The sequence below is a fragment of the Monodon monoceros genome, unplaced genomic scaffold (assembly GCF_005190385.1).
Source record: "Monodon monoceros isolate NGI ecotype Baffin Bay Population unplaced genomic scaffold, NGI_Narwhal_1 Super_Scaffold_6, whole genome shotgun sequence".
Lineage (NCBI taxonomy): Eukaryota > Metazoa > Chordata > Mammalia > Artiodactyla > Monodontidae > Monodon > Monodon monoceros.
In genome coordinates this window covers 100018297-100040620 of record NW_021703783.1, presented here as the reverse complement: position 1 = coordinate 100040620, position 22324 = coordinate 100018297, and the positions used below count along the sequence as shown (strand labels likewise).

The window sequence follows — 22324 nt, the reverse complement described above, 5'->3', positions numbered from 1 at the left end:
CGAGAGGCGACCAATAGGAAGGCCCCGGGTCAGCGTCCCGCCGGGAGGGTTGGGCACAGGGGGCGTGGAGATCCGAGCCCGCCCCTCGCGCCGGCCTCTCCCCTGCACCGCCCGCGGCGGCCATCTTTACTCCGGTCAGAGAGGGCGCCCGCCGCGACGGCAGCCGGGGTTTAGTGGCCATGTTAGGTTCGGGCAAGGGCGTCGCCTCTATTCTCGGTTTCCGCCACCCGACTTCCGGCTGAGGGCAGGCCAGGCGGACGCGTTTCGAGGGACCGCGCTGTGGGCTGGCGAGGTCAGCGTGCGCGGCTGGGGCTCTTGGGACGGGATGCGGGGACCCCGGGCCGGCGCTCTCGCGGTGCTCCTTGGGCCTCACCGTGCGTGGCCACGCGGGACGACCGTTGGGCTCCTCACCTGGGGGCAGTCTCCTCACCTAGGGTTGGGGCTCCTTGCCCGGGGCCTGATGAGTGTGTTTCTGGGGTTCCAGACATCTGCATTTCCCCACGTGCCCGAGGCAGTTGGCACTGGAACCCGTGGTTTAAGTTAGGAAGAACGAAGGTGGGCATTACCTGGTTTCTAGTAGGACAGAACTGCCAGAAGGAAGCAGCACAAATGATAGAGTTTTCTCTGGCCGAATTTGTACCAGTTCCTTTGTGTTTCCAGCCAGGGATTAATAACGTGAACATCTGACTTGACCAGTTTCAGTAGAGACCTTAGAATCCGAATAGACGGGGACAAGAAGCCCTTTGCACCTAATCTGAGGGGTCACCATCCTATAAACTACGTATTTTAAAGTCGTGGCCTGTCTTGGCCTGTGGGTGCCTCAGATTAACAACCCGAACAGCTGCAAGCAGGTGTGGACCAGTGCACGTGCGTCTGCTCACCGTCTCGGGCCCGGTGGGGGTTGACCATGGTTTCTGTACTTGCTTATGTCCTGTTTGTTTCCTCGTGGTCCCGGGTGGGCATGCAGGGTGCCGCTAGCGCCTTCCAACATAAGCTGCTTTGCCGGTTGGTTTCTGCCGTTGGTCATCGGCACAGGGCACACTCTCATCTGGGTGAGAAGCTCCTGGGGCCCGGAGCGGGGTTTGGCAGGTACCTTTTCACCCCACAGCTCGTGAAATAACAGAGTCTAGATCTTCCCGCAGGGGAACCTCCTCCGGGCAGAGGTGTGGAGTGGGGTGTGCAGGGACTGGCCTGGGACAGCTGTGAGCCCGAGCGAGGTTCCTGCCACGGAGCACCTGTGCAGCTGCTCCAACCGCCTGGCCTTAGAGATGCTTCCTAGTTCTTTAGACTCTTTTTCCTCTCGAACAGTAAGAGAACAGAGAGTAGTATATGAACGTTCCATGGTCTCTTCGGCTTCACTGGAAATTAAAGCGTGAACGTTTCTTTAATGAAAATGTAAACTGGTGTGATGAGATCCACGCTTAGTTTTTATGAATTTCTTCTTCAAGTAGTTTATTGAGCACCTGCTATGCGCCAGGCTGTGCTGATACAGCAGTGAGTCAGCCCTGCCCTCAGGCTGTGAGCCCAGTAGGGGAGACAGATGGCCCCTGTGATGACCAGAGTCCATCCTTGCTGAGGTTACAGTGGGCAGCGGGGGACAGAAAAATCCCGCCCTTACATTTGGTAAGAGAAAAGTTCTGTTTCTTCCCTGGGAACTGCACGTTATTTTGGTAATTCTTAATTCTTAGAGCCCTTTGACCCCCCTTACTTCCCTCACCTCACCACCATATCAGACAGGATTCCTGTTCCCCCAGTTGTTGATTCCCCACTTGCTATCTTAGGAGAGTACAGACTTCATACCTCTCCCTCGAACCAAAAAGTAGTTTTAACAAATAGTAAGCACCGTGGTTCTCTCCTTTCACTTCTTGCCCTTCTGGTTTTGATCAAATAAAAGCAAACCTGTTTTCAGACAAGCCAGAAACAGGAAGAGTTTGCCATCTTCCTTCCCTCGCCAGATTGAAAGATGGAGGTCTTCCATGAGTAGGAACTGCCCCAGACACTTCCATGGTTTTCTCAGGAAGCTTCGTGGCATGGGGTGCCCCCCAAAGTGCCGTTGGTGTTTGGGTGGTCCATTGCAGGCACATCTGTCTGCATCCCCACCCTCCCAGGAACACACTCTTGCTTTCTGCCATATCCACGAGTTTGTGCTCATGCCCAGCGTGGTGCTCCCCGGGGCTCTAAGAGGCTCAGGGGGTGAAGTTCAGAACACAGCAGGTGGGTGTCCGCGGCCATCTCACCATCCTTGGGGTGCAGGGCTTTGCTGGCGCCCCGAGCCCTGCGCCTCACCTCCTGTCCTCTCGTGGCTGTCCCTCTGCAGTTCTCCAGGCGCACCCCTCCTGCCCTTCTACTTCACAGCCTCCCGGCCCGTCTCCCTCGGCCAGTACCGTGCGGGCCGAGCCCAGCTTGTTCCTAACTCTCCGGCCAGATTTCAGCTTCTCGAGCACGGGGGTCGTCCTGCTGCCCTCCAGCGCCGGGCTGGCCCAGGGCCCGGCTGCACAGTGGACTAAACTCGGGTCCTGCAACTCAGGTCTTTCTTCCTGGAAAAGTATTCACACAACTTAAAGCGTAAGAAGGCTGGTTAAAGTACGAAAGCTTCTCTAGCGTGATTTTTCTTTCAGCGTTCTATTTTGATGTGTTTTCAGATTACAGAAGCTGCAGCAGTTCAAAGGACTCCCATTCCCTTCAAACACATTTCCCAGGTGTTAACTCGAGTGTGAGTTTTGAAGCTTGGGGACCTGCGACTCTATTCTCTCAAAACGATTCGAGTGGCGGTGCCGACGGTGGATGAAGGTCCGTGAGGCTGACGTGCAGAATGGCCGGGAAGAGGCCGTCGGGCCTGGGCAAGCAGCGCCGGCTCCTGGGGCTGCTGGTGGTGGTAGCCGCCGTCCACCTGGTTGCCTGCCCCTACACCAAAGTGGAGGAGAGCTTCAACCTGCAGGCCGTGCACGACCTGCTCTACCACCGGCTGGATGTGGAGAAGGTGAGTTCCCGCCCAAGCCATGCATCGACCCCCGCTTCCTGGGGCCTCTGCTGACCTGCCCTTCTCCCCGCAGTTTGACCATCTCGAGTTCCCTGGCGTGGTCCCCAGGACGTTCCTCGGGCCGCTGGTGATCGCGGCACTCTCCAGCCCCGCCGTTTACGTGCTTTCGCTCTTGGAAACGTCCAAGTTCTATTCTCAGCTAGTAGGTAAGGGGGTCTTCAAACGGGGATGGGGTGGAGAACTGCAGTGTTGTCAGAGGGTCTCAGTCACCCAGGTTGAGGGTCCCTCGAGCAGGAGGGTCCACCTGTTGGAATCTCGGCCACTCGGCAGAGGGACTCAGAGTGGGGACAGCGTCAGCCCCGCCGGGCTGTGCCCTCGTGACTGCAGTGGGGGCCGAGCCCCGTCCCCCGAGCAGAAGCAGCACGTTTCCCAGCTGAGTCAAACACATCTCACGGCTGGTTGGTCCGGCCTGTGTGGAGAGCTTTAAGAATTGCACATTCCTGGGGAAGAAGCAGTTCTGCTTCTTGAAAGATGAAGAAACGGAAATCCACCCTCGCTCTAGGCTGTTGTGGTCACATGGTGGGGGCCAGGAAGCCTTGGACGGGAGAGTTGGGGGCCACTTCTGAGCATCAGGTCCTTGGTAAACGTGGCCCTGGAGGTATCGGCCAGGTGGCGGGGCCACTGGGGTCGGTGCCGGGCTGTCGTCCTGATGCTCCTGGCCTGCCCAGCGGCTGACTGCCGCAGGCCCCCGCCTTGGGATCCGGGGGCCAGGGTCTAGGCTGTCCGTCTTCCACGGCCAGCCCATTTTTTGGACAGTTTCAAAAGTTTAATAAACGATGTGACAGGACACGAAATGTGGCCCACCACACTCAAAATTAAAAGAATTCAGTTAATAGTGAGTGAAACACAAAATGAACAAATTCACCTAATGCTAGTTTCAGTGAAAAATATACTGTCACTTTAACATATTTTAGTTTCATTCGTTTTACGTGCCTATTTTTTTTAATTGAAGTGTAGTTGGTTCACAATATGGCATTGTATCAGATGTACAGCAAAGTGATTCCGTTATGTGTATATTTTTCAGGTTCTTTTCATTATAGGTTATTATAAGATACTGAATATAGTTCCGTGTGTTATACAGTGTATCTTTGTTAATTATCTGTTTTATATCCAGTAGCGTGTATCTGTTGATCCCAAACTCCTAATTTATCCCTCTCCTCCTTCCTCTTTGGTAACCATACGTTTATTCTCTGTGTCTGTGAGTCTGTTTCTGTTGTGTATATAGATTCATTTGTGTCACGTTTTAGATTCCACACGTAAGTGAGTCCATGTGGTATTTGTCCTCCTCTGTGCGACTGACTTCACTTAGTTTGATCACCTCTGGGTTCCTCCGCGTTGCTGCAGTGGCATGGTTTCCTCCGCTATGGCTGAGTACTATTCTGCTGTGTACACCCAGCCCGTTTTTAGTACCGAAGGCAGCTCCCCTCCCTCAGGGCCATTTCGAGACCCGGTGGTCGCTGAGGGCCCCGCCTCGCCGCTGTCGCACACACGGCGCCCTCTCTGTTCAGTCAGGGCCGTCCTTGGACTCGGCGTGATCTTTGGACTCTGGACTTTACAAAAAGAAGTGAGGCGGCAGTTTGGGGCCACGGTGGCCACCCTGTTCTGCTGCGTGACGGCCTCGCAGTTCCACCTGATGTTCTACTGCACGCGGACACTCCCCAACGTGCTGGCCCTGCCTGTGGGTATGTAGCCACCCGGCCGGCCTGCCTGGGGGGTCCCTCCGAGGTGTCTGCCCGTCGAAAGCTGCTCCCCACCAGGCGTCTCAGAAACCCTGCGAGGGGAGCAGGGCCCTGTCCTCGGTGCTGGACTGAGGCCCGGCTGCCAGGGTTCGGCTTCTCTTGAGCAGGGCCGGAGCTGGAGCTGGTCCGCGGAGCTGGGAGGAGGGCAAGCCGCGTGCGGGGCCGGTGCGGACGCTCCGGGAGCCTCGGGAGGCCGAGTGCGGGGAGCAGGGACCTTGGAGGGACCGGGCGGGAGAGGCAGCCGGCAGGAGAGGGGAGGAGGCGGCCGAGGTTGGCGCTGGCCGTGCGAGCGCGAGGCTGAGGAGGAGGCGGGAAGCGGCATGGACGCCGGCGTCTGGGGCCGTCTGGGGCCGTCTGGCCTGCGGAAGTGCCTCGGGCTATGTCACAGCACAGGACACGGGCCGGGCGGGGGGGCTGTCACGGTGCAGCCTCGGGCCCGCGTTGGCGGGTCTGGTTCTGAGAGGTGCTAGCTGTCTTCTGGAGGGTTCTGTGTGGCTTTCCCGAGGGAGGAGTAAGCGGCCTGCCTCTTGGCCTGTGCCTTACAGTCCTGCTAGCCCTCGCAGCCTGGCTGCAGCAGAGGTGGACGCGCTTCGTCCGGCTCTCGGCCTTCGCCATCCTGGTCCTCAGAGCCGAGCTGAGCCTGCTCCTGGGCCTGGCGCTGCTGCTGCCGCTCTGCCTGCGGAAGGTCTCGGTGGCCCGGGCCCTGCGCTGCGCTGTGCCGGCTGGGATCCTCTGCTTAGGTGAGTCGGGTCACCGCGGCCACGCTGTCGGGAGCCTGTGCTTTCTTTGTCTTGTTTTATGGAGACAAAACTTGGGAGGTTTTCTTATTTTTGTTTTTCCTTAAATGAAATTACCTTCACCTTCAGTGGTGGTAAAATGTCTCGGTGCAGGTCCCTGGCTGCTCTGCCCAAGGGTCCCCCACCCCCTGCTGCCCGGGGCCTCCATCAGGGGCTCTTCTCCTTGTGTGTCTCAGCCAGGCCACGCAGCCACGAGGGACCTGCGTGAAGAGGCTCGTTCGGGGGTAGGTCCCGACGCCTCAGCCCCTTTACGTGAAGCTGCTGGTGGCTCCTGGTTTCTGTGCTGACGGGGCTGCGTCTCGGGAACATCCACCTGTGACCAGGACTCCGCAGCTGCCGTTCAGCCAGCTGCGTCGAGATCCGAGCTTCCCAGGTGGCCGTGTTCTTTCCTGAGGTCTTCTTTTCTTAGGGCTGACGGTGGCCGTGGACTCCTATTTTTGGCGCTACCTCGTATGGCCAGAAGGAAAGGTGCTCTGGTACAACACCGTCCTGAACAAAAGTTCCAACTGGGGCGTATCCTTCCGGTGTCCGCACAGTGGCCCACGGGGCGGGGCTGTGCCGTGAGCCCCTCTCCTCCTGTGTGTGCACCTGATGGAGCACGGCGGCTGCTGCAGCGCCAGCACTGGCGCCTTCTTCCCCGCAGTCTGGGCCTCCCCTGGTCCAGTGGCCGCCACCCGTTGTCTGTAGCCGAGGTGTCTCCTTTGTCCTCGTGGTGATCTGCTTTTCTTTCACATTTTATTCTGGAGTAGTTAAACGCACGCAAATAGAATACTGAGTCCCGAGTGGGCCCATCACTCTGGGACAATCTGTTTTTATGGTGAAAAATGGAGGGAAAAGTTAAAGAACTCTGCACAGCCCCACTCGCCATCCGCGGCCAGGCTCTGGCACCGACACCCGAGTCCCAGCCTCTGTCCGCGTGTTGAAGCGGTCACGCCGTGGCCCGAGGCGCGGGGGTCCCGGGTGTTGCAGGCAGGGGAGCCATCAGGGCTGCATCTCCCGCACGCTCCTGGCTCCCGCCTGAGCTCGGCCCGGGGACTGACAGCTGTGGCTGGCGCGTGGCCTCCTTAACCCTCCTGCGGCAGACCTCGCCGCTGCTCTGGTACTTCTACTCGGCCCTGCCACGCGGCCTGGGCTGCAGCCTGCTCTTCGTGCCCCTGGGCGCCGTGGACAGAAGGGCCCTGGCACTGCTCCTGCCGGCACTGGGCTTCGTGGCTCTGTACTCGCTTCTCCCGCACAAGGAGCTGCGCTTCATCATCTATGCCTTCCCCGTGCTCAATATCGTGGCCGCCAGGGGCTGCGCCCGCGTGTGAGTGCCACCACCGAGACGCTGCTGCCTGGGCTTCCCTGGGGGCGGTTTACCGGTTCACAAAGGGGGAGATGCTTAGGGTAAACCAATGTGTTTAACTGGGTGCCTGGCCAGGCTTTGGTCAAGGGTCCAGCCCGAGTCTACGGAGCCCGCAACTGGCCTGTAAAGGACAGATGCCGAGTGCCTCGCTCCGTGGGCTCCGCGGTCCTGCCTGCGCACTGTGACAGCGGCCTCATCCTGTCCGCTTCACCTACACGCAGGCAGCGCGGTATTTGGCTCGGAGGCTACGCTCTGACCCAAGTAATGACGTGGGATGCTTGAAAATGTAATCTAAGTTTTAAAATGGCATCTGGGTGGAATTTCAGAGAGACAGTGTCACGTCTGTCGCTTGGTGATGACTCTCGCTCAGCGACAGCGGGCGGCGGGCTTCTGCTCCTAACCGGTTTCTGCTCTGCTGCTGCCGCTGCCTTTCCGCAAGGTGCACTGCTCTTTACAGGCTGAGTAACTATAAGAAGTCCTGGCTGTGTAAGGTGGGGTCCCTCCTCGTGATAGGACACCTCGTGGTGAATGCCACATACTCGGCCACAGGCCTGTACGTGTCCCACTTCAACTACCCTGGCGGCGTGGCGATGCAGAGGCTGCACGAGCTGGTGCCCTCCCGCACAGGTAGGCGCTCGGCCCCCCGCTACCGGCTGCGGCTCTGGCCAGAGGTGCCGGATTCGCAGCGCTAACCGAGCAGACGCGGTTTCCACAGATGTCGTTGTGCACATCGATGTGGCCGCTGCCCAGACAGGTGTGTCCCGGTTTTTGGAAGTCAACAGTGCCTGGAGGTACGTCCTCGTCTCGTGCACGGGCACCCGGGGCCGCCACGGACCCCGCAGTGCACAGCCTTGCTCTCGTTTGCAGGTACGAGAAGAGAGAGGACGTGCAGCCCGGCTCCGAGCGCATGCTGGCCTACACGCACCTCCTCGTGGAGGCCGCCCCCGCGCAGCTGGCCCCGTACCGGGACACGCACCGGGTGCTGGCCAGCGTCCCAGGCACGACCGGGCTGAGCCTCAACCTGAGCAGGCTGCCCCCCTTTGACGTGAACCTGCAGACCAAGCTGGTGCTTCTGGAGAGGCTTCTCGGGCCTTCCTGAGGAGGAGCCAGAGGCCCTCCAGAAACATCGGCAGGACGAGACGGGAAACGCGCAGAGGTCCACGGGTGTGCCCTCACGGGGGCGCGTCCACAGCCACAGCCGGGGCACCCACGTCCACGCTGCCCACCGCTTGTGAGAACGAGGGGCCTGGCACCCCTGCCAGGGTGACGGTGGGTGGGATGCTGTTTACCGTCCAGACCGCAGCGGGATGTGGATCTTGCCCGCGGAGCTGCTTCTGGGCAGCAGGCTGTGGCCTCTCGGCCCCTGAAAAGTCGTCCCCCTGGGGCAGCGTTACCGCAGAAACTCAGCACCCAGCCCTCGGGGCGGGGCCTCCTCTGTGGTCTCAGCCGTTTCCATTTCAGATGAGGCTTTAGGAGATAAACTCGTTCAAAAAGAGCGAGAGTCAAACTGTAAATGTCGTCTTATTGTTGATCTCAGGTGATGCTTCCAGAGACTGCTTCCACCTGGGTTTTGTTTAAGTGATTTGGGCACTTTCCCACTTTGCTGAACAGTGTTTACTGAGTTCCTGACACGTGTCTGACTTCACCAGGCACTGAAGACGATGCAGGGAACTGAGTGTGCTTTGCCCGCATGCACACACACCGTGCACATGCACGCACACGCTACACACGTGTGCGTAGACACAGGCAGTCTTTCCTGAGCCATTCCAGAGGGAGTTGCGTGCACCTGGCCTCTGGCCTGAGTGCCTCGGAAGGAGGTGGCGCTTCCTGACCTTTAGTTACTGTTTTTTCCACCGAAGCTGACAAGCAGTCTGTGCGGGCCCCTCCCCAAACCTCCCCGACACAGCACCCACTGGTGATTCCTGCTGCGGCCGCCCGCCACTCAGCAGGCTCCCACCTTCCCCCGTTGCCTGTTTCTCGTGAGCGTTTGTTACTTACCTGTCATCGGCAGTTCTCAGTGTTTAGATGTGGCCCCCAGTCGTCAGCCTGCACGCATGGACTGCTGCCGGATCCCGATGGGCCGTGAGCTGCCCTGTCGGTTGCCTTGGTGTTCAAACTGCAGATACCCCTGGGGGGGCCTGTCAAGCCGTGCTGTCCCGGCTGCGTGCCGCGTCGTTAAGGTTTTGAGCACTTCCCTGCCTCCTGGCACAAGGAGTCCCGCCCAGGCTCCTCGGGCCTCTCTGTCTCCACCCTGGAGTCGGCCGTTTGGAGGGCCCGGGCTCCTTCTGGCAGGGACTGGTTTCAGAGACCAGTATCTGGGTGCACAGTGCGCTCACTGCTATCAGGATGCCCGTGTTTCTAGGCCCTTTCTTCGGAGACAGAGGACAGGCGCGCCTGCACGTGGGCACACGCTTATGCACGTGCACAGGCGTGAGAGGTCACAGCACCATGCTGACACCTCCAGTTCCACCCCATCTCTGTGGGCGTCTGTTTGCCTCCCTCATTCCACGTCTGCATGTCCTGTCCCTGCAGTGAGAATCCTGACCCCGACAACATCAACGTACGTTTGACCCGTGTCAAGGGACACCGACCCCCACGCAGTTGGAAATCTGCATATAACCTTTGACCCGCCCCCCCCCCCGCCAAGGCTTAATTACTAATAGCTCCTGTTGAGTGGAAGATTTACCCATAACATGAACGGTCGATGACACGTATCTATATGTTACATGTCAGATGCTGTATTCTTTCAATTATGTAAGCTACAGAAAAGAAAATAAGAAAATCATAGGGGGACCTCCCTGGTGGTCCAGTGGTTAAGACTTTGCCTTCCAGTGCAGGGGGTGCGGGTTCGATCCCTGGTCGGGGAGCTGAGATCCCACATGCCTCGCAGCCAAAAAACCAAAAACATAAAACAAGCAATATTATAACAAATTCAGTAAAAAAAAGAAATCATAGGGAATTCCCTGGCGGTCCAGTGGTTAGGACTCTGTGCTTCCACTGCTGGGGGCCTGGGTTTGATCCCCGATCGGGTAACTAAGATCCTGCAAGCTGCGCGGTGGGCCAAAAAAAAAAAGGAAAGAAAATCATAAAAAAGAGAAAATATTTATAGTACTGTACTGTATTTATCAACAGCATGAGTTTTCGTCATCTGTTTCCAAGATGAATAGTCAGTACCTACATCATTATTGTCTTAGACGATACGAAAGGCTGTAGATGTTACACATATAACTAATACTAGACATCAATAATGAAAAGGTAATGTGAAAAAGAAGTTCACATTTATTTACAGGTACAATGATATGTGCATTGATAATGAAGCAGCAGCAACATGGCTGCTTTATGGTTGCCTAGTGTGATCGATACGATCACTCCCGGGTAGCCCGGCCTATACACTAATGGATGGGTCGTCATAAAATTTTTATGACATATAGTATTGCAGTCATATTCATAATACAGTATTGGGAACACTGTTACATTAAAAAAAAACCTATGATGATAGACTGTTACACAGTTTCTCCAATTACGAGTCAGGGAGGGAGGGAGACTGTACCTAATTCTTTGAAAGCAAAGTTATAAAACCCACATTGTTGATTTTATACTTAGTACCACTCAGCTTATGCCTATGTGAGGATGGACTGTCCACTTCAGTATGTGTCGTATGCGGTGTACAGCTGTTAGATTTTCACATCGAGGCACACGGCAGAGAGGTCTCATCCACAGCGTGATGACTGTTCACTGTGCGTTAGGCGGAGGTGGGTCGTCACAGGTCTTCATCCCCCTGGTCCTCACGCTGAGGCTGGGGAGGAGGAAGCGGAGGGGAGGTCTTGCTGTCTCGGGCGGCAGAGCCGTGCGGGGTGGAAGCAGGGGAGGCCGGAGCACTCGGTGAACTTGGCAGAACTGCCGACTTTTTTGCTTTCTCATTTCTCTAGAGTGTTTCTGTCTATTACCAATCCTTCCACCGTTTGCTTTAGCTTCAGTACCCGTATCACGGAAGGGTCCATATTGTAAAACAAGTCAAAAGTCGTCTTGACTCATTGGAACTATTCTGCCAGGCAGTCTGATGTCAGTTTGTTTCCTGGCGCTGCTGCTTCTGCGCCTGTCTCATCGTCTGCCTCTGGCTCAGAAGCCCTCATCTATCTCCATCAGGTCGTCTTCTGTGGGTTCCTCCGGTGTGCTGCCTAGTAGCCCTTGAATTTTTTTTTTTTTTTTAGACTGTGCCACGTGGCTTGTGGAATCTTAGCTCCCCAACCAGGGATCGAACCCAGGCCCCTTGTAGTGGAAGCTCGGAGTCCTAACCGCTGGACCACCAGGGAAGTCCCAGTCCTTTAATTTCTTGAAGACCCATATCTCGGAACCGTTCACCCCCCCGCCCACTTTATTTGCCAAACCCACAATCTCATGATTTCCTTGATTTATTTATTTATTTTTGGCTGTGTTGGGTCTTTGTTGCTGTGCGTGGGGTTTCTCTAGCTGCGGTGCGTGGGCTTCTCATTGCAGCAGCTTCTTGTTGTGGAGCATGGGCTCTAGGCGTATGGGCTTCAGTAGTTGTGCCATGTGGGCTCAGTAGTTGTGGCTCACGGGCTCTAGAGTGCAGGCTCAGTAGTTGTGGCACGTGGGCTTAGTTGCTCCGCGGCATGTGGGATCTTCCCGGATCAGGGCTCAAACCCGTGTCCCCTTCACTGGCAGGCGGATTCTTAACCGCTGCACCACCAGGGAAGCCCCCCATGATTTCCTTGATTGAGTGTGTCATAAATCCTGTGAAGTCATGCACAGCATCTGGACAGTTTTCTCCAGCAGGAATGTATTGTTGTGGGCTTGATGGCTCTCACGGCTTTTTTTTTTTTTTTTTTTAATAACAACGATCACATCCTCAGTGGTAAGATCCTCCCAGACTCTCAGACTCTCACGACGTTCTCTGTGTCAGGGTTCTCTTCCATAGCCTTGACGATCCTTTCCACACAGTGTCGTGTGTAATGAGCCTTAAAGGTCCTATGGGCCCCTGACCTAGAGACTGAATAGAGACATTGTGTCTGGGGGCAAGCAGACCACCTCAGCACTTCAGCGCCTTCGGTGTTGAACTCATGGGGTTCTGGGCGGGCAGGCGCGTTGCCCAGTATCAAAAGAACTGTAAAAGGCAGTCCCTTCCTGACAAGGTGCTTCCTGAATTCAGGGACAAGGTATCGATGGAACCAATCCAGAAAAAGTGTTCTGGTTGCCCAGGCCCTTTTGATGTCCAATCAAAAGACTGGCAGCTGCCGTTCATCTTCTCCCTGCAAGGCTGGGGGTCAGCAGCTTTACAGATGAGCGCAGTCCTGGCCGTAAACCCGACCACATTTGTGCGGGATAATAGAGACAGCCCATTCCTTCCTGCCTTAAATCCTGCTGCTTGCTTCTCCTTACTGATGAATGTCCTTGGTGGCATTTTTTCCCAGAATAGGGCAGTCTCATCTGTATTAAAAACGTGTTCAGGCAGATGTCCTTTCTCCCCAGTGATTTTCTTCACAGCGTCTGAGAACGTGTCTGCGCCACCTCTCCCGTTACCTTGACATTTTAAAGCCAAATCTCTTTCTAAAATCATCAAACCATCCTTTGCTGGCATTCAAGTCTCCAGCTTTACAACCTTCCCCTCCCTTTCGCTTGTCGTATGATGACTTTGCTTTTTCTCGAATCATTCTTAGATTTTATATAGGTGCACCTTTCTTATGGCAAGCCTGCGCCCGCCTAAAAGCTGCTTTTTCAAATAAAAAGGTATTTCACAAGAAGTGCAAGGTTTTCTGCCTGCTGGTGTAGCTGCAGTGCCAGCTTCACGGTTTCCTTTCCTTTTTCACATTCATCTTGAAGTGGCAGCAGCTGCAGCTGCAGACCTCACTCTGCAACGCACATCAAGCCATTCAGCTTTTCCTCTTCACGTCTTGCCTTTTCTCTGCGTCTTGGGAGCGCTTGCAGCATAGCCAGGGCACTTCGTGGGTCCCGTGGTGGTGGTCAAGGTTCCTGGTGTTGCACTAAATACAATGAAATAATCCGCAAGAACCACAAGAGATTGCGATTTACTGGAGAGACCACCTGCTCCGGAGGGGGTGAGCGCACACGGCGTTGTAGGCGGACGCGGGGAATACGCGCGCCGGAAGCAGCAGCAGGGGTGGCTGCAGCATTATTACTGTAGGTGCTACAGTTAATTCATGCAGTGAGGACTTCATACGGCATCTTTACGTTTGCTTCCTTTCTCTGCACTTCAAATGGAGCCACGTGTTGTGTGCCTCAGGTTTGTTTTTTTAAAAAATAAATTTATTTATTTTTGGCTGCATTGGGTCTTCATTGCTGCGTGCGGGCTTTCTCTAATTGTGGCGAGCGGGGGCTACTCTTCGTTGCGGTGCATGGGCTTCTCATTGCAGTGGCTTGTTGCAGAGCACGGGCTCTAGGCACGCGGGCTTCAGTAGTTGTGGCACATGGGCTCAGTAGTTGTGGTGCACGGGCTTAGCTGCTCCGCGGCATAAGGGATCTTCCCGGACCAGGGACTGAACCCATGTCCCCTGCATTGGCAGGCGGATTCTTAACCACTGCACCACCAGGGAAGTCCTGTGCCTCAGGTTTGATACATTTTAGCTTTATATCATAAATTCATGTATGTTTTATGGTAGTAAATGATAAAATAGACTAACATCTACATATGTTTTATGCATTCATGACACACCTTTTTAATTTTTTCAATATTTGTAGGCCACATGGTGCATCTGTGAGTTTTTTGAAGCTGTCGAAAGTCTCCAAAAACGTTTCCAATTTATTGAAAAAAATCCACGTATGAGTGGACCGTGCAGTTCGAACCTGTGTTGTTCAAGGGTCAACTGGGATTACTCAAGATGATAAATAGTTTCGGGATCCCTTTGCCATACAAACAAGACGTCTGGATTCATGCACTTTGCTCCCTTGCCCACGACTGTCAATACTGCATTTATAAATTCCTTGGATTACCCACCTCAGTGTGTTAACGTTTTTCTTTTGATTCACTTTTCATTTGCTTTCAGCCCTAGGATCCGATTCCCCCTCCTGTTTAATTGGTAGAACGTGACCACACACTCTTCTAGATGTCCGAACTCTTCCTGAAGGCGTGCTCAGGGAAGTTGCTCCCTCCCTCCCATAACTCCTCCCCGTTTTTTGTAGCGAGTGTCATTGTTTTCTGGTTTATCCTTCATGTGTTTCTTTTTGTAAAGACCAGCAGATACACGTATTCTTTATTCCCCTTCGTTCTTCCCGAAGGGCAGTGGCATTCCATACGCTCTTTGTTTTTTTCACATCTCCTGGAGATCTTCTAGAAATCGCTCCGTCTGTTCACAGGGATTTCTCGCATCCTTTGGAACCACAGTACTTCATTATGTGGACGTGCACTAATGCACTCGGTCAACCTCCTGCATGTGGGCATTGAGGTGGTTGCCCATAGTTTGCAACTTCAAATAATGCTACAAAGAATAACCTTATGCATTTGTATTTTCAAACTGTTTGAGGTATATCTTTAGGGCAAATTCCTGGAAGTGGGCATGCTAGGCCAAGGGTAAATGCGTGGTAGTTTTGCTAGGTATTGCCAAATTCCCCTCCACAAGGGTGGTACCATTTCCCATTTCCACAGGGCCCACAGAATATGTTAACCTTTTTCAATCTGCCAGTCTGATGGGTAAGCAGTAGCATCTCAGTATAGTTTTAATCTTCATTTCCCTATGAGTGGAGCTGAATGTCTTCATAGGTTTAAGGGCCATCTGTCTTTGTAAATTGTTTGTAGTTTTTGTCCATTTTCCATTGTATTTTTGGTCATCTCCCCTCACTTTATAAAAATTCTTCAATCAATAGGGGTACTTGCCCTTTATATCCAATATATATTGAAAATAATTTCTCCCCGTTTGTCATTTGTCTTTTGAATCTGCTTCTGAAGTCCTTTTCCCATGCAGAATTTTTGTCAATTGTATGTTTTCATGTTGATCAGTCTTTTCTTTACCTGCTCCTAGTTGGGAAGCTTCCCCACTCAGGAGCTCAGCTCTGCCTTCTTTCAGTACTTGTATATTTTCATTTTTGCGTGTAGACCTGCTGATCCAGTTGGAGTTTACTTTAAAAAAAAAAAAGAATATTTATTTATTTGTTTATTTGGCTGTGCCCAGTCTTAGTTGTGGCACACAGGATCTTTAGTTGCGGCATGCGGGATCTTTAGTTGCGGCATGTGAACTCTAGCTCCCTGACCAGGGATCGAACCCGGGCCCCCTGCAGTGGGAGCACAGAGTCTTAGCCACTGGACCATGGGGAAGTCCCTGGAGTTTACTTTTGTGTGCAGTGTGCGGGGTAGGCCTAATCGTATCTTTTTCCAAACATACCTTATTAAAGGTACATCTTGGCCTCTGAGATTTGAAGCCACAAACTGAACTTCCACATTTTAAGTTTTGGCAATTATGAATAAAGCTGCTGTAAACACGTGTGCAGGTTTTTGTGTGAACGTAAGTTTCCAACTCCTTTGGGTAAATACTGAGGAGCATGATTGCTGGATCGTATGGTAAGAGTATGCCTAGTTTTTTGTAAGAATCCACCAAAGTGTCATCCCAAGTGGCTGCACCGTGTTGCATTCTCAGCAGCAATGGTGAGAGTTCCTGTTGCTCCACGTCCTCGTCAGCATTTGGTGTTGTCAGTGTTCTGGATTTTGGCCATTCTCATAGGTGTGTAGTGGTATCTTGCTTTAATTTGCATTTTGCTGATGAGGTATGATGAGGAGCATCTTTTCATATTATTACTTGGCATCTATATGTCTTTTTTGGTGAAGCAGTCTCCCTGCTTTTTTTTTTTTTTTTTTTTTGCGGTACGCGGGCCTCTCACCGCTGTGGCCTCTCCCGTTGCGGAGCACAGGCTCCGGGTGCGCAGGCTCAGCGGCCATGGCTCACGGACCCAGCCGCTCCGCGGCATGTGGGATCTTCCTGGACTGGGGCAGGCGGACTCTCAACCACTGTGCCACCAGGGAAGCCCCTTCCTGCTTTTTTAAGCCCCTTTTTTTTAGTCAGTTTGCTTGTTTTCTTATTGTTGAGTTTTAAGAGTTCTTCGTATATTTTGAATGATAGTCCTTTATCAGATGTGTCTTTTGCAAATGTTTTCTCCCAGTCTGTGGCTTGTCTTCTCATTCTCTTGACACTGTCAACAGAAGTTTCTAATTTTAACTAAGTCTAGCTATTGATTCTTTCATGGATCGTGCCTTTGATGTTGTATCTAAACAGTCATCACCACACCCAGGGTCATCTAGGTTTTCTCCTTTGTTATCTTCAAGGAGTTTTATAGTTTCTTTAAGGGATATGGGCCTGCGGTTTTCTTTTCTTGTAATATTTTTGTCTGGTTTTGATATTAGGGTAATACTTGCCTCATAGAAAGAGGAAGTATTCCCTTTGCTTCTATCCCCTGGAAGAGGTTGTAGAGAACTTGTGTCATTTCTCCTTAAATGTTTGATAGAATCCACCGGCGCACTCGTCTGCCCTGGTGCTTGCTGTTTTGGAAGGTTATTAATTCTTGATTCAATTGCTTTAATTGATAGAGACCTATTCAGATAGTCTACTTCTTGTGTGACTTTTGGCTGTGTCTTTCAAGAAACTGGCCTATTCTATCAAGGTTATCAAATTTGTGTTCACGGAGTTGTTCACAGTATTCTTCTATTATCTTTTTAATGTCCATGGGATGTCATGATGACTCCTTTCATTTCTGTTGTTAGTAATTAGCATAATTTCTCTTTTTTTCTTAGTCTGACTAGAAGCTTATCAATCTTATTAATCTTTTCAAAGAACCAGCTTTTGGTTTCATTGATATTCTCTATTCATTTCCCGTCTTCAAATTAATTGATTTCCACTCCGATTCTTATTATTTCTCTTCTTCTGCTTATGCTGGACTTCTAGTTCCTTAAGGTGGAAACTTAGATTACTGATTTTACATCTTTCTTCTTTTGTAATATATGCATTGAATGCTGTAATGTAATATATGCATTGAATTTTCCTCTAAGCATGGCTTTCACTGCATCCCATGAGTTTTGGTAAGTTGTGTTTTTCATTTAGTTATAATTATTTTAAAATTTCTCTTGAAATCTCTTCTTTGACCCATGTGTTATTTAGAAGTGTGATGTTTTTAATCTCCATGTATTTTCCAGTTACCTTTCTGTTACTGATTTCTAGTTTAATTCCATCGTGGTCTGAGAGCTGACATTGTATGAATTTTATTCCTTTAAATCTGTTAAGGTATGCTTTATGGCGAGAATGTGATGTATCTTGGTGAATGTTCCATATAAGCTGGAGATTATGTGTATTCTATTGCTGTTGGACAAAGTAGTCTGTCGATGGCCAATTGACTGATGGTGTTGTTGAGTTCAACTATGTCCTTACTGATTTTCTGTCTGCAGGATCTGACCATTTCTGAGTGTTGCTGAAGTCTCCAATTATGATAGTGATTCATCTATTTCTCTTTGTAACTCTATTAGTTTTTGCCTCATATAGTTTGACACACTGTTAAGGCACATACACATTAAGGATTATTATGTCTTCTTGGAGAACTGACCCCTTTATCATTATAGAATACCCTTATTTATCTCTGATAACTTTCCTTGTTTGGAAGTCCGCTGTCTGAAATATGGCTACTCCTGCTTTCCTTTGACTAGTGTTATCATGGTATACTTTCCTCCATCCGTTTACTTTTAATCTATATGGGTCTTTATATTTGAAGTGGATTTCTTGTAGATAACATATAGTTGGGTGTTTTTTTAATCTACTCGGACAATCTTTTAATTGAGCATTTTATATGATTCCATTTTCTCTTCTTTTTAGCATATGGGTTATACTTCTTCTGTACTTTTTTTTCTTAGTGGTTGCCCTAGAGTTTCCAATGTATTATATATTTACAGCTAATCCAAGTCAATTTTCAAATTATTGGGTTGGCCAAAAATATGTACAGAAAAACCCGAATGAACTTTTTGGCCAAGCCAATACTATGCCACTTCCTGTGTAACGTGCAGACTTACAGTTCCTCCCTCTGATCACTTGTATCATTGTTGGCACTCATTCCACTTACATAGCAGCTACACACAAACACACACACACACATATACGTATATATAATATACACTCATATATATTCATACATGTATAAGCATACAGAATTGAATATATTGTTGGTATTATTGTGAACAGTTAATTCCTAGATTAAGAATTTAAAAATTAATTTATTCCTTCTTTGAGCTCTTCCTTATTTTATGTAGATCCAAGTTTCTGACCTGTATCATTTTCCTTCTCTCTAAAGAACTTCCTTTAACATTTCCTGCCAGGCAGTCTACTGGCCACAAATTCCCTCGACTTTTGTTTTTCTGGGAAGGTCTTTATTTCTCTTTCATTTTTAAGAATAATTTCAAAGGGTATAGAATTCTAAGTTGGTGGGGTTTTTCTCTCAACACTTTAAATATTTCAGTCCACTTTCCTCTTGCTTTTGCACGATTTCTGAGAAGTCAGTTGTAGTTCTTATCTTTGTTATTTTGTAGGTAGGGTATTCCCCCCCTCAACCCTGCCGGTTTCTTTGAGGTTTTTGTCTTTGATTTTCTTTAGTTTAAAAATGATACGTAAAGGTGTAGATTTTGTGTTTTATTTATTTATTTATTGGCATTTATCCTGCTTGATGTTCTCTGAGCTTCCTGTTTTGGTGTCTGACATTTCAGTTGCAGAAATTGTCAGTTGTTATTTTAAATCTTCTGTTTCTTCCTCTTTCGTTCCTTCCAACATTCCTATTATACAAGTCACACCATATGTAATTGTCCCATAGATCTTGGACATTGTTTTTTCCAGTCTTTGTTCTCCCTGCTTTTTGCTTTTCGAGGATTCTATTGAGACATCCTCTAGCTCAGAGGTTCTTTCCTCAGCCATGTCCAGTCTGCTAATAAGCCCACCAAAGGCTTCATTTCTGTTACAGTGTTTCTTTATCTCAAGCTTTCCTTCTCAGCTCTTTTCGGGGAGTTCCAACTCTCTGCTCACATTGCCCATCTGTTCTTACATGTCGTCTACTTTATCCATGAGAGCCCTCAGCGTATTGAACTTAATGGTTTTAAATTCCCAGTCTGATAATTCCAACATCTCTGCCATATCTAGTTCTGAACCTTGCTCTATCTCTTCAAATTGTGTTTTTTTGCCTTTTAATTGTGTAATTTGCCTTGTAATTTTTTCCTGATAGCAAGACATGATGTACTGGGTGAAAGGAACTGCTATAAATAGGCCTTAATAATGTGGAGGTGAGGTGTGGGAGAGGGGATGCCTTCTATGGTCCTGTGATCAGGCCTCAGTTCTTTTACTGAGCCTGTGCCTCTGGACTGTGAACTTCACAAGTGTTTCTCAGTCCTTTATCTCCCCTTGGTTGGGACAGGCTGCCCAGAGAGGCTGGAGCTGGGCATTTCCCTTTCCCTGGTCAGTTAGGCTCTGATAACACCCCGGCAGGTCAGGCTCTGGTTAACAAGTTTCCCTTGAGAGCAGCCTTGTTAAGGAGAGCAGAGTGCTCTGTCGCGGTAGGAAATGGTTCCTTCCCTCCCCCTGCAGAAAGCTTGAGGGGGCTTTGCTGATATTTACTTGGGAACCTGCTCAGGCTCCAGGGGTAAATCTCACAGTATTGTGTGGGCTCCCTCATGACTGGGTCCCCTGGAGTTTTGTTTTGTTTTTTTTGTGTGTGTGATACGCGGGCTTCTCACTGTTGTGGCCTCTCCCGTTGCGGAGCACAGGCTCCAGATGCGCAGGCCCAGCCACTCCGTGGCATATGGGATCCTCCCGGACCAGGCCACGAACCCATGTCCCCTGCATCGGCAGGCGGACTCTCAACCACTGCGCCACCAGGGAAGGCCCCCCCATAGGTTTTAACTCTCACAGTTGCTGACAACTTTGAGTCTCCTGAAATCCATCAACTGCAGTTTAAGTTTTTCTGCCCCAGAACTGGTTTCCCAGGCCAGGTTGCACTCCTGACTCTCTACTCTGGTAAACCATGATTCACTGTACTTGCCTGTCTCCCCAGTCTTGGGTGCAACAGTTTGACTTGTGGCCGCCAGGAAGAGTTTTTGATTTTTCAGATTGTTCTGCTTTTTACTTGTTAGGATGGAGTTGCAATTTCCAAGCTCCTCACATGCAGATATCAAAACTGGAAGTATATATATATGTGTGTGAATGTGTATATATATATATATATATATATATATATATATATATATGTATAATTTTTTTTTCTTTTTTAATGTATTAGTCTCTTAAACATGGGGGAGAAAACCACCAAAAGTGGAGTTACAACGCACTTCACAACAATACTAGGTTTTGTAGCTGCGTATATATTTACCTCTCTGAACACTTTATTTCTTCACATGGCTTTGAGTCACTGTCTGATGTCCCTTCATCTCACCTGCAGGGCTCCCTTGAGCATTTCTTGCAGGGCAGGTCTAGTGGTCACTAACTCCCTCAGCTTTTGCGTATCTGGGATTGTCTTAATTTCTCCCTCGTTTTATTTTTGGCTGTGTCATGCGGAATACAGGATCTTAGTTCCCAGACCAGGGATCAAACCCATGCCCCCTGCAGTGGAAGTGTGGCGTCTTAACCACTGGACTGCCAGAGAAATCCCTCTCCCTCATTTTTGAAGGATAGCTTAGCCAGATATAAAATTCCTGATCAACAATTTTTTTTCACTTAGCACTTTGAATATATCAGCCCATTGTCTTCTGGGCTCCAAGGTTTCTGGTGAGAAATCTGCTAATATCTTATTGATGATCCTTGTGTGTGGTGAGTCACTTCTCTTGATACTTTCAAGATTCTCTGCCTTTCGACAGTTTGATTATATAACGTGTCTCAGTGTGGGTCTCTTTGAGTTCATCTTACTTGAAGTTCATGAGCTTCTTGGATGTTTATATTTGTGTCTTTCATCAAATTTGGGAAGTTATCGGCCATTATATCTTCACATATTCTTTCTGCCCCCACCCATAACTTCTTCCTCTGGGACTCCCACAGTATGTATGTTGGCTTGCTTAGTGGTGCCCACATATCCCTTAGCTCTGTTCACTTTTCTTCAATCTTTTTTCTGTTTCTCAAACTTGATGATTTCCATTGTACTATATTCATAGTTGCTGATTCTTTATTCATTCTGCTTAAATCTGCCTTTGAATCTTTCTAGTGAAAATTTCCATCTCAGTTGTACTTTTCAGCTCCAAATTTCATTTTGGTTTTTTAGGTTTTCTACGTCTTTATTGATATTTCCACCTTTTTCATACATTATTTTCTTGACTTTCTCCATGTCCTATTTAGTTCTTTGAGCATCTTTAAGACTGCTGTTTTAAAGTCTCTGTCCAGTATATCCACCATCAGGTCTTTTTGCAGGGAGAGACTGTTGAATTATTTTTTTCCTTCGGGTAAAAAGTATTTTGACCATACTTTCCTGTTTCTTTGTATGCCTTGCGACTTTTTTGTTGTGCACTGGACATTTTCATTTAACAATTTGGTGACTCTGGAAATCAGATTCTTCCTCTTCCCTAGGCTTTGTGCTTTCCCTAGGTTTTGTTTTTGATTGTCTTTGTGCCAAGGGTCAGCCTGAGGCGTAAAGTTAATGTCTTCTTAAGTGTTTTCTGAGCCGTTCCCTGGGCACAAGTAGTCACATTCTAATTCTCCCCATATATGCAGTTATTTTTATATGTCCTTAGTCTTTAATGTCTGGCTCCTGAAAGGGGAAAAGCAAAAAATACAGGGGATTAAAAAAGGGCTCTGGGGACTTCCCTGGTGGCGCAGTGGTTGGGAATCCACCTGCCAATGCAGGGGACACGGGTTTGATCCCTGGTCCAGGAAGATCCCACATGCCGCAGAACAACTAAACCCGTGCACTGCAACTACTGAGCCTGTACTCTAGAGCCCGTGAGCCACAACTACTGAGCCCATGTGCCATAACTACTGAATCCCGTGTGCCTAGAGCCCGTGCTCCACAAAAAGAGAAGCCACCGTGATGAGAAGCCCACGCACCGCAACGAAGGGTAGCCCCCACTCGCCGCAACTAGAGAAAGCCCGTGCGCAACAATGAAGACCCAATGCAGCCAAAAGTAAATAAATAAAAAATATTTTTTTAAAAAAAGGGCTCTGGCCCTTTAAATACCCTGGAAGACACTCGAGAAGAGGCAGAGGGTCTTGCAACAATGCAGGGGTGCAGGGTCGGGGTCGGTACAACAACAATGGCGCCTGCCTCTTTCTCTGCACCTGTGAGATCAGAAGCAGTGATGAGCTATCAGAGCACAGATCCCCAATATCTGGAGGACAGGGTCCTTTCTTTCCCTGCCCTGGCTCCTGTAAGCTGTGTGCAAGCTGCTCCAGGACCCATGCACAGCTGCCTGCCAGGTGGCTGGGGCTGGGGGTGG

At 50.1% G+C, this 22324-nt stretch overlaps 1 protein-coding gene across 1 annotated transcript; it reads left to right on the top strand.

Annotated features, from left to right (window-relative positions):
* Nucleotides 1-228: 228 nt before the first annotated feature.
* On the top strand, nt 229-9832 carry ALG12 (ALG12 alpha-1,6-mannosyltransferase). The gene is made up of 10 exons (XM_029205800.1): nt 229-292; nt 2643-2980; nt 3054-3186; nt 4549-4722; nt 5325-5519; nt 5986-6089; nt 6659-6882; nt 7379-7548; nt 7637-7712; nt 7789-9832. Exons 2-10 carry the CDS (start codon nt 2813-2815, stop codon nt 8018-8020), a joined length of 1476 nt encoding a protein of 491 aa, XP_029061633.1. The 5' UTR covers nt 229-292; nt 2643-2812; the 3' UTR covers nt 8021-9832.
* The last annotated feature ends 12492 nt before the right edge of the window (nt 9833-22324 follow it).